Genomic DNA, 12,103 nt, shown 5'->3' on the forward strand with positions numbered 1-12,103 from the left:
AACAAACCAGAGAGAGCAGCGTTTCTACAAAATCACAAATTTCCTCTTTAAAGGCTATTCATTCATTGTCTGTAACCCTTATCCAGTTCAGGGTCGCGGTGGGTCCAGAGCCTACCTGGAATCATTGGGCGCAAGGCGGGAATACACCCTGAAGGGGGCGCCAGTCCTTCACAGGGCAACACAGACACACACACACCTACGGACACTTTTTGAGTCGCCAATCCACCTACCAAAGTGTGTTTTTGGACTGTGGGAGGAAACCGGAGCACCCGGAGGAAACCCACGCAGACACAGGGTGAACACACCACACTCCTCACAGACAGTCTTCCGGAGGAAACCCACGCAGACACAGAGAAAACACACCACACTCCTCACAGACAGTCACCCGGAGGAAACCCACGCGGACACAGGGAGAACACACCACACTCCTCACAGACAGTCACCGGGAGGAAACCCACGCAGACACAGATAGAACACACCACACTCCTCACAGACAGTCACCTGGAGGAAACCCACACGGACACAGGGAGAACACACCACACTCCTCACAGACAGTCACCCGGAGGAAACCCACGCAGACACAGATAGAACACACCACACTCCTCACAGACAGTCACCTGGAGGAAACCCACACGGACACAGGGAGAACACACCACACTCCTCACAGACAGTCACCCGGAGCAGGAATCGAACCCACAACCTCCAGGCCCCTGGAGCTGTGTGACTGCGACACCTACCTGCTGCGCCACCGTGCCGCTCTTTAAAGGCTATGCAAAAATTAATTTCACTGCACATAAAAACACAGAAAAGTTACAAACCGGTTCCTGGAATCATGTAAAACAGGATTATTTAAGAAGTAAAGAATGTGTGGAACTGTAGTCAGAGGGAATTTACGAGGTTAATAAACAGAAGTCTGTATTAAGGGAGTGGTATTTCTGAGGAATGCCCACTCAGCCGCCCAGGCCCAGCATCTAAATCTGGAGCGAGCTCCCACTTCCCGTCGGCGGGGACACCGTTCCTGTCCCCCACCCTGAGTTCGAGGAAAGAGCCGCAGAGGATCTATGTGTGGAGTTCAGGGCTCAGGGGTGCATTGTGTGAATGTGTGTGTGTGTGTCTAGGGTGCATTGTCGGTGTGTGTGCCTGTGTTTGTGTGTGGGGCACATTGTTTTGGGACACAATGCCGGGACACACTGGAGCCGAGTGCTCTCTTCAAACAGCCTGGCACACGTCTCACAATCAGAACCAGAGACTCAGTCTAGACTGTGTGTGTGTGTTAAGTCTGTTTAGTCTCCTGGGAGGTCCAGGCCCCGAGCTCGGGGTCCGCAGAGGCCCCAGTTATTTGTTAAAGCCCATTTCCTTAGTTTCCAAAATGTACTCAACATATGAGTGTAAATAAAGTGTGCAGCCAGGACAAACAATCGAACAAGAAATTTCTGTGTGACATGTGGCACCAGACCTGGGGTCTCAATCTCAACTTACCTGGGGGTCACCGTCCAGGTGGTCTTCACTACAGGGCATCATCTGAGGCTTAAAAAATGCAAGGATAACTATTTGAATATACAGATGAATGTACAGGGGCGGCACGGCACGGTGGTGCAGATGGTAGTGTCTCTGTCACAGCTCCAGGGACCTGGAGGGTGTGGGATCGAGTCCCGCTCCGAGTGACTGTCTGTGAGGAGTGTGGTGTGTTCTCCCTGTGTCTGCGTGGGTTTCCTCCGGATGACTGTCTGTGAGGAGTGTGGTGTGTTCTCCCTGTGTCTGCATGGGTTTCCTCCGGGTGACTGTCTGTGAGGAGTGTGGTGTGTTCTCTCTGTGTCTCCATGGGTTTCCTCCGGGTGACTGTCTGTGAGGAGTGTGGTGTGTTCTCTCTGTGTCTGTGTGGGTTTCCTCCGGGTGACTGTCTGTGAGGAGTGTGGTGTGTTCTCCCTGTGTCTGCGTGGGTTTCCTCCGGGTGACTGTCTGTGAGGAGTGTGGTGTGTTCTCCCTGTGTCTGCGTGGGTTTCCTCCGGGTGACTGTCTGTGAGGAGTGTGGTGTGTTCTCCCTGTGTCTGCGTGGGTTTCCTCCGGGTGACTGTCTGTGAGGAGTGTGGTGTGTTCTCCCTGTGTCTGCGTGGGTTTCCTCCGGGTGACTGTCTGTGAGGAGTGTGGTGTGTTCTCCCTGTGTCTGCGTGGGTTTCCTCCGGGTGACTGTCTGTGAGGAGTGTGGTGTGTTCTCCCTGTGTCTGCGTGGGTTTCCTCCGAGTGACTGTCTGTGAGGAGTGTGGTGTGTTCTCCCTGTGTCTGCGTGGGTTTCCTCCGGGTGACTGTCTGTGAGGAGTGTGGTGTGTTCTCCCTGTGTCTGCGTGGTTTCCTCCCATGCTCCAAAAACACACGTTGGTAGGTGGATTTGAGACTCAAAAGTGTCCGTAGGTGTGTGTGTGTGAGTGAATCTGTGAGTGTGTGTCGCCCTATGAAGGACTGGCACCCCCTCCAGGGTGCACCCAGTGATTCCAGGTAGGCTCCGGACCCACCACGACCCTGAACTGGATAAGCGCTTACAGACAATGAATGAATTATTGTACAGTTTCATGGCACTCGGGATCTAAATTAGAACAACAGCTAAGATTATAGTTACAGTAACAGCCAGGTCATGGTCCAGTCCAGAGGTTTTTGACCTTTTCATGACCCTAAACTGGATGACACTACCAGGGGGGAGGTGTGTGATTATATTTTGACATTGTTGTATGAAACAAAACAGCGTGTTACAGCCACAACATCATAACTGCATTACCGTGAGTCCTGGGCTGCTTCCCGTGGACAAGGCTGTTGTAGCGTGGGGCTCTGGGTGACTGTTTACGCTGAGAACCATGTGGTGTTATTTTACTCACTCCAACCATTTGCTGCTCTCCAGTTGGTCTGTGCTGGAAAACAGCTTAACTTGTTTACGAAACTCTGTAAGAAGTGTATACAAAGTGTCTGGGTCTGGTACGCTAGGCTTTCTGTCTCTAAAAACTCCATCTGGAGGTTTTTAGACAATGCTGAAAAGCACCAAACGAGATGAGGATGTTGCCCTGTTCCTGCTCCATAGGGGGGTAACACTGATGTGTTTTTTTCTGTAGATGGAACAGACGCTACATTTGGAAGCGCGCTAACTGCATGAAAGTAAACCCAGAAACAGTAAAACAGTGAATAAACACTAAAAACGCCATGTGGAGGTTTTTAGACAACAGAGAGACTCCAAACTCTGAAAAGCACCAACCGAGATGAAGATGTTGTTCTATTCCTGCTCCATAGGGGGGTAACACTGTCTTATTTTTGCTGTGTCTTATCATTTAAGGTGGAAATGTCTCCAAACTCGGGAGACAGCTAACTGCATTAGCGACAGTGCTACAAAACAAAACACCTCGAGTTACACATGAGTTTCTGTTACAAATGAGGAATTCAAACACCACATAATTGTTTTTCTCCTCAAACACACTGTTCCACCTTAAGAGATGCAGAGCTTAGAACTACATTTCCCAACAATCAAAGACGTTCCTTTTTACTCAAGTCTCTCATTCATATGCAGTATATACACACTCACTCACTCTGATATTGCAATACAGGGGGCGCTCTTCCTCACATACTCAAACATTATGTGCTCCACAAGAGGGGTGCTATTGTACTTCACATCAGTGACACTGAGCGACCTTGATTTCTATCTATCTATCTATCTATCTATCTATCTATCTTGATAAAAGTTGCTGAATGTTTCATAGTAGCTACTAAATAATTTTTAATTCTCATAGTAAATTTTCATATTGTCGCTGTCCAATTAAAAAGAGGAGGAAAACCCTTCTTAACTTTCAATGGAAGTTAATGTAAATACATTTAATTCCGAGTCATTTTGGACTGTTTTTATTGGTCCATTCTTCATGACGTTTTCTCATAGTGTGAAGGACAGCTGCTGTGTTTTGCTGTGAATTGATGTTGTAACTAAACATCCACAAACATGGAGATACGTGATTTTTAAATGGACAGCAACAATATTTAAGGGCTGCTGAATTTTCCAGGTGAAGCATCTGCCCATGCTCTTTTACAGAAAGTCTATTGCGAGTGTTAGCCGTGGAAACTGGCAGTTTGGTGTAAAAGTGGCAGAAGGAGATTTGGTTAAATCACAGTAGGGGCATTCTTTAATAACCCAGAAGCCTAACCTCTGATGTATCTCCACTGGAACAGGAGACTCCATCTTTATTGAAGCTCTCACACAAACCAAAGTCCCCAAAATGGGTGGAAAGCTTAACCTCCCCTTCATTATCTACCAATCTGACACCACCCACAGAAGAATGTGTCCTCGCCAATAAGATATAGCAATAAATAAAGAGAACCACAATAAACGGAGGCTAATAGAGCGGTGTTTTGGTTCCTCTGATGGACAGAAGGAGTGGTCAGGCCACAGAGGGTTAACGTAATAAAACATAACACCAGATAAGCTCCTATTGTTTCTTGTCAAAGTTTAACTGTCTATTTTTCAGCCTCATATCAGCGTCCTTGAGCTGCTTTTCAGCAAATTTGGACAGAGACGTGGGGCTTACAGTGGCTTTGGGACACCTCGGAGCAGCTGTACATGAGCCCAAGGTCACCGTGTGTAATACCAAGTGTTAGCTACAGGGGAATAAAGTGTAAAACCCTCTGAATTGGGTTGTGGGGCAGGGGAAATATGTTGTTGTTGTTGTTGTTGTTTTGTGAGGGCCTTCAATCAACACCTTTGGGATGAGTTGGAGGGACAGAACTCTTTATCCAACATCAGTACCTCACCTCACTGTTTCTGTTAGAGATGAATGCATTAGTAGCTACTTGATAATTATTAATAAGTTTTGAATAGTTTCAGATACTGAACAATAAGTGATACAGAGATTCAACTCCTGCTTGTTTTTTTATGTGGATCTGCTCCTCCCTCAATGAGAGCTCCTCTCTCTCTCTCTCTCTCTCTCTCTCTCTGTGTGTGTGTGTGTTTGTATGTGTGTGAGAGCTCTAAATCTGCGGTCATTGTGAAGAGTCTCCCAGAGCAGTTCGGACCGTCCGCTCTGAGTTAATGACATTAGAGCTACACCACAGTCAGCCGTGCAGCAGAGGACGTGAGGATGGAGGGGAGCACGCTGGTTCACTGCAGGTGTGTTCATCAAAGACTTATACATCAAAGACTTTTAAGCCAAGGAATAAGTTTCATGTCTGTTCTGGTTTTCTTAACGCCATTCTACTGTAAATCCTGTACATTTTAGGATGCTGAGGACTATAAAGACCATTTAATCTGAGCTAAATCATCACTTATTTAAATTATAATATGGAGCACCTGAGCATCAAACAAATCTTACAGATCATAGATGTCTATTTATAGACTCTACACATGGATCTAAGCTTTTGAGATGCATTATAATATATTTAGTTGCCTGGTGAAATACATAAACATGACTCTTCACATGGTTCAGTTTCGCCACTTTGCATCAGTATATCATTTAAATACTTTATATATCACTGAATGTATGATATTTTTCTATGATTATTAATTTTAGAATTACTATTGATCATATTTTCGTAGTATGTTAACAGTTTGTATGCTTTACGTATTACATTTTATTTTCATAAGTTTTTAAAAGTAATAACATTAGTTTGAGATCATATTTTTAAAAAGTAGCCCCGCCCCTTTAGAAATAATTTTTCGAAGTGATTCGATTCCTTCGTTCGGTTCATTAATACGATTAAACTCCTCGGGACAACCTGACCAATCAGAGGAGACCCACTCACATTTTCAAATGGAGGTGTCGGGCATTGTGGGTACTCTGCTGTCCACACATTACATCAGACACGTCATTATTCAACAACAACATACTTTTTACAGCCTTAAAAATACTATATATATATATATATATTTAGTATATAGCAGTAATAGAGGTTATAGTAATACAGACAAAGTATTATTAGTAGGGCCAGTAGATGACGTAGTAGTAATATTAATAGCAATAGTTGTAGTAATAAGGGCATTAATGCTGTTAATAAACAGGTTCCAATCCCCACCGCTGTGAATAGTTTCCTTTCTATAAGCTTTTCAGGATCATAACATCTCACATCAAATCATTGTTTAACTGCTAACCGTTTAATTATTCAGAACCTGTATAAAAGTGTTGACGTTTTAGTGTTAAGTTGGACAGGAATAGGAGACGATTCATTTAAATGATTCAATTCGGTTCTATTCTGCAAGATCGATGTATTGAGTTGAGTCTTTGATTCAGTGAATCAGCTCCTCCACCCTGACTCTCCTCTCCGTGGGCCGCTGTGGAGCTTATGGCCGCTGAAACTCGCGCTGTTCGCTTTAACCTCGGGGTTCCCGGTAATTCGTAAAAATTCCGCCGAAAAAGAAAAGACGGTTTGCCCCAAACTCTAGGAATTTCTCTCGCGTAAGTACACGACATTATCCTTCCTCGTGCTGACCTCGTTCGCCTCGTCTTCATTTTGGATTTAATTAGTCCACCTTAAATGTAACGTAAGTGCTGCACCGTTTAAGGTGGAACGGAAAGTTCCAAAAAGAGCCTGAGGGAAATGACGGCAGTGGGTAAACATACGACTCAAAGGTTATTTATAAATAATTAATAATTCATTTTAACAGTTATTTGAACTGTTTAAGCAGTAAAAAAAAAAATTATCCGCCTTCATCTCTAACGTACAATTTGGCGGACTCGCTCATATCCGGAGATGCACATCTGCTTCTGTTCTTTGCATTTTCTACATGGAAACTCTATTTTAATTAACATTAATTACTTAATTCCATTAGCGTTAATTGTTAATAAATATAATCGATTTTGTATTTGACTTAATAGTCATTTACTAGCTTAATATACGTGTTATTTCAGTGTAAACTGCGCCCTGTTCTTTCCGCTGTGAGGTCGGTGCGATGTTGACAGAAATCTAAAATACCGCGATACTTTAGACATTGGTACATCTCACGATATTTTATATTTAACTTGTGCATTAATGTTAGTGGCTTCAGAAATCCATTAAAGATGTGAAACCACATGAATGCTGTACATGAAAATACTATAAATTAAAGACTTAGGCGGAATACTTTAAGTATTAACTTAAATTCAGAGCTTGTTTTTCTGGCCCTGCTGAAAAGTTGCCCAGTCGGAAATGTAATATTTAGTTTAATGCTGTTTAACACACTTACAAATACATTTTCGTCCATGTGTCACGACAAATCCTTGTGTCCAGAGACTGGAGATAGAAGAAGGGTTGTTGTGAATGTGTGATTGCTGTGTTTTTCAGATTGCTGTGAAATATCAGAACAAGCCAGGAACGTCTGTTTACCGCGAGCTGTTTGACTTCAACGCTGAGCCTCCTTGGGATCCTAGCTGATAACAGGAGGGGTCTGACTCTGACCTGACTCTGTAAGTTCCAAATATAAGAGCATGTTTTAATATTTTTAAAGGTATAACTGTGCCATGTCTGAGATGTGAGAATTTTTTTAATTATGTGAAACTACCCATAAAACATAGATAAACATATTCATAGGCGTTTACTATAATACGTTTATGAGGGAGATTTTAGAGGATGATGTCTGGTTACCATCACCACCACTGGGAATACTTCAGATACTTGAGTTTCTTCAGAACAGGGCACTTCACACTGAATCAAACCCAACTGTTTGTCTGTTTACGTCTTGCACCGTTTAATAATGGTTAACTCTCTTTTAATCAGGAATTTTGATAGCTATTATATATGAATACAATGGCTTTTGCATTATGTAAAGCTTGTAACATAGATGTACGCTTCTGTCGGTCATTTAAAGGGACACAGTGACCAAATGCGTCTCCACTGAAGCATTAAAATCACTCAGCAGTTTCCGCAGAGCCGGAGAGGTCAGACCCAGCCTCGGAGCACAGTGGAGTGTACTGTTTTCCTGAGTAGCGAGCCCTGTAAAGGGTGGGAGGGGTGTGTCCTAGTGCAGAAAGCGTAAAAACTACGCAGCTGTGTGGACTGGACTTGCCCTGTGACGTACGACATGTTGTTGTTCTGCCGTCTGTGAACTCGTGTGTTTCATTCCGTCTTCATTTGAAGTTGTGCATCAAAGCAACTTCCACTGAATTTCTTTTTTTTTTTTAAAGCGTCTTAAGAGTGATGTCATGTTTTTCAGTGCAGAAATGTCTCAGGGTGTGTGCAACGGCCAGTGTTGTAAAAAGTATTGTTATTATTTTTAAGCGGATATCTTTAAATGATTAAGGCGTGATTAAAATATTAAAGTAAAACCAGCAGAGTGGCCAGGTTTTTAAAATTAAGTATTAGTTTGTCTTCAATTTCATTTGGATGGGCCTTGAGGGGGGTGCATCTTATGAAAATAATTCCTTGTTCAGGGTGTGTTCAGATTAATGTGTGTATATGTAGCCCACCAACCGACACACAGTGAAACATGACCCACCCAGGGTCATAAGCAAAGATGAGGTTAAACTAAGCAAAACAGACACAACGAGTGTGGAGAAATAAGAGAACCGCGGTCCTGCTCCTCACTGCTGTGCGCTCGGGGTCGGGGTGAACAGCGAGCGGCTCATTATCATTTAAAGGAACAGGTGCTGAAAGCGGGCGTTCTGAACAGGGGCTGTTTACACAGGGGGAGAACACTGCTGTGGGGCTCGTGGGGTTTGGACCAAAGCAGGTCACAGACGTTTCATTAAGAAACAGAACTGTGTTCCACTGTGGAGACGAGGGGGATGTGTGTTAGCTTTAAAAATAAAATATCTATTATAAATAATAATAATGTTGATGATATCTGTGCGACGTCAGTTTCAGTGGGATGCTGTCCTCGTTCTCTGTTGCTCTGCCTGTAAACTGTGTGCTTGTTTTTCTTGTTTTGCAGTGGATATCGCTAGGACCCGGGAGCTGCTAGGGCTCTGATATATAGGTGACCTGCTTTATGCCTGTGTGAACTCAACCTTGTGGGAGAGGATGAAGGGGACACTGGAGGAATTGCACTGTTCTGTGGAGCTGCTGGAGGGAGACAATGCTCTCCGAGATGTGATTGAGAAACATATCGGGGACCAAACTCTAGTAAGTACCTCTGGTGTTCACTCCTATTCTACGTCTAATATTTTCTTTTCTCTAATCTCTCTGCTCTGGAGCTGTTATGTCTTTTGTTTTAAACCCGTGGTTTTATTTGTATATGTCTTATTTATTTAGTATTTTTAAAAATGTTTATATTCCGTTTCCAATGGTGGAATATTCTGTAAACATTTGCTGAACGTTCATTACTATTTAAAGGATGTAAATGCATTATTATGTTGTAGTAATATATTATCATTAAAACAGTGGCGTGAGATATTCTTTAAATGACAAAATTGTTTATTGCAATTGTTTCTGGGGTAAAATTTCAATGGCTTTTGTGACAGGCCTGACTCAATTGATTGTGAATTTCACAGTTTATTGTGCAGCAGATTGGTTCAAATGATGGAGGCCTATGTTTTCTTTGGACAGTGGGGGGGAGGAGTTCTCAGCACAGTTGATGGACAAGCTTTAGAGCGTGAAGTCAAGCCAGTGTCTCATTTTAATTTCATTTATAAATTGCAAGCTAGCTGTAAATCATGCAGATGTTTCGGCAGTGAGCAAATGGAACAATGAAATTCAGAAGCTCATGAACCAATGGTTGTCCTCGTAGAAGACTCGCCGAGTTTGAGGTGGAGCGCTGAGTTTACCGCTCCCCCATTGACCAAACAATTTAGAGTTAAACTGAGGGTGACTGGAGAATAAAAATGATTGGTGGATGATGGTAGAATGGTCAGATTTGACCAAATGCAGCTATAAGAGAACTGGTTAAAATCATTGGCGAAAAGAAATAAGCAGAATTTCCTATTAAACTTAAACCAAGTGATGAACTCTGTGATGCCAGTGGGGGTGTTCCACAAAGCAGCGTTTCTCAGTTTAGCCAGAACAAGCCCAAAGTCAAGTCTATCCAACAAGAAAAGAGCTGAGTGTCATTCCTCTTGGACCATCCTCAGCTTTGTGCTGAAGTTATCTGGATAACTGAGAAACCCTGCTTTGTAAAACGTCCCGCTGTAGTCGCACCGGACCTGTGTGGATCAGGTTCAAGACCCCATCTTCACAGGGAGCTGATTTCTCCTTCAGGCTCAGAGAAACCCTTTCTTCGTGGCCGACCTGGGCGCCGTCGTTTGGCAGCAGATCCGATGGAAGTCTCACATGGATCAGGTTCGGCCGTTCTACACGGTGAAGTGTAACAGCAGCCCAGTGGTCATTGAGATCCTGGCAGCTCTGGGAACTGGATTTATTTGCTCCAACAAGGTAAACTCACTTCATCACACTAGAGTATGTCGCTTATGTTCGCAAGAGTGCAGTTTTCAGATCGCAGGAGTTACAGAAATGAGAAGTAGCCCAGTAACGCACAGGAAAGTGCTACAGATAAGAGGCATTTATCAGAAGCAAACAAACACCTCTCTGCTCTGACACCACAGCCGCACTAAACACAAACCCTGTCAACACTTTAAATAATCACAGTTTAATTTGCATTTGCACTCAGGTCGACTCTCTTGTGTTTTTACTGGCCGTACCTAGTCCTGTTGTCTGGAACTGGGTTCTTTTTTTAGTCCCTGCTCCCTTACGGTTCCAGCCGAGTAGGTACAACATGGTGACGTATAAATCCTGCAGAGACCTGTCGATCACCATGAAATGCAGAGCTCCAGCACAAACTCGCCACTGGTAAAAACTCTTGAGTCGGATAAAAACAAATGTGAAAGCTGCTGTAACTTCACAGTGGCAGCTCGTAACATTCCCCCCGAGGGTTTTTTTGAAGAGGTTTAAACGCTCCTTGGGACGGTGGCCAGAGAAAATCTCAGGCGAAAGCCGAGCAGGAGGTTCCCGTTAGAGACAGGGTTTTGCGACGTCAAGCCGATCCCATGCGGTAGAAAAGCACCATAACGTAGCAGTGGGGAGGGGTGGTTCTCTGGAGGAGCTTAATCTCCAGCTCAGACCTGGGTGGTCACTTCAGGGTCATCTTCTCCAACAAATACAACAGACACTTCAGAATCCAAACCAGCGCAGAGCCGGTCACTGTTAGCCAATACGCACTGACTTCTGCAATGAGCACATTTCACAGAGACAGGTTGTCTGTTTCCTGTGAGGAAGCGTGTGGAAATATTTGTCTGTGATAGTAGACTAAATGACACAGATGCAGCAATAAACCTCACGTTAAAGACTGCTGACCTCAGGTTCTTCCCGTGCGAGGACTGAAGCTGCTTTGAGGCACCTGCGATGGATTCCCATTTTAGACTCGAACCATGCTTTTGATTGACATCCTCTTCTAAACCAAGACAAACACTGTGACATATTCACACACACTTCACTTCATCCACAGCTATTTTTAATTTGCTCTAATCCCGTCCTGATTTTGCCTCTGTCTCACAGCACGAGCTGGAGCTGGTGAAGGGCTTTGGTGTCCCGTCTCAGGACGTTATTCTGGGTGGAGTGTGTAAGCAGCTGTCTCACATCAAATACGCTGCTAAACACGGCATCCAGCTGCTGGTGTGTGACGGCGAGGCGGAGCTGAGGAAGATCGCTCGCTCCCATCCCAAAGCAAAGTAAGGCTCCGACTCCTGTGAGAGAAGTAGATAAAGCAGTGGTGAAGAATGACCAGGATGTATCAGAGATGTCAGACACAGCCACTTCTATATGGGGGACCCACTCTGTGGAGCATAATACAGCGGCAGTAATCCTTTATCAGTAGAGACAGTGGGAGTGTTGAGGTCTGCGAGAGTTAATTCAGGTCTCCACCACTTACTCTGCTAATATTTCTTATATTGCGTTTGGTTTTTAACTTTATTTAAAGACTATTCAACACATTCATAGGTATTTAGACCTAAAATATAATGAAATATTCAGATTCCACTGCAGAGGGTTTGACTTGTTTCCAAAGCAATGTGGATTGTTTGGTTTAAATAATACTGACACCTAGTGGTCTAAATATATATGAATTTTAGTGCTAAATATAGGGACAAAGATGAAGTTAGAGTAGCACTGGCCGGATTTGTCCATCAGATGGCGCTGTCTGCGCTGGTGTGCTCCGTGTCCTGAGAGCTGTGTTTCCTGTTTG

General features: G+C 44.0%; 1 protein-coding gene across 1 annotated transcript in view; it reads left to right on the forward strand.

Annotated features, from left to right (window-relative positions):
- The first annotated feature begins 6,208 nt into the window (after window positions 1–6,208).
- The window catches only part of azin1a (antizyme inhibitor 1a), a 12,111-nt gene continuing 6,216 nt past the window's right edge, over window positions 6,209–12,103 (forward strand). Inside the window, exons 1-5 of the mRNA XM_066678168.1 lie at window positions 6,209–6,413; window positions 7,279–7,400; window positions 8,864–9,054; window positions 10,126–10,299; window positions 11,419–11,591. Of these exons, the coding sequence (XP_066534265.1) occupies window positions 8,953–9,054; window positions 10,126–10,299; window positions 11,419–11,591 (449 nt within the window). The 5' untranslated portion in view covers window positions 6,209–6,413; window positions 7,279–7,400; window positions 8,864–8,952. The remainder of the gene's footprint in view (window positions 6,414–7,278; window positions 7,401–8,863; window positions 9,055–10,125; window positions 10,300–11,418; window positions 11,592–12,103) is intronic.

The sequence above is a fragment of the Hoplias malabaricus genome, chromosome 1 (genome assembly GCF_029633855.1).
Source record: "Hoplias malabaricus isolate fHopMal1 chromosome 1, fHopMal1.hap1, whole genome shotgun sequence".
NCBI lineage: Eukaryota > Metazoa > Chordata > Actinopteri > Characiformes > Erythrinidae > Hoplias > Hoplias malabaricus.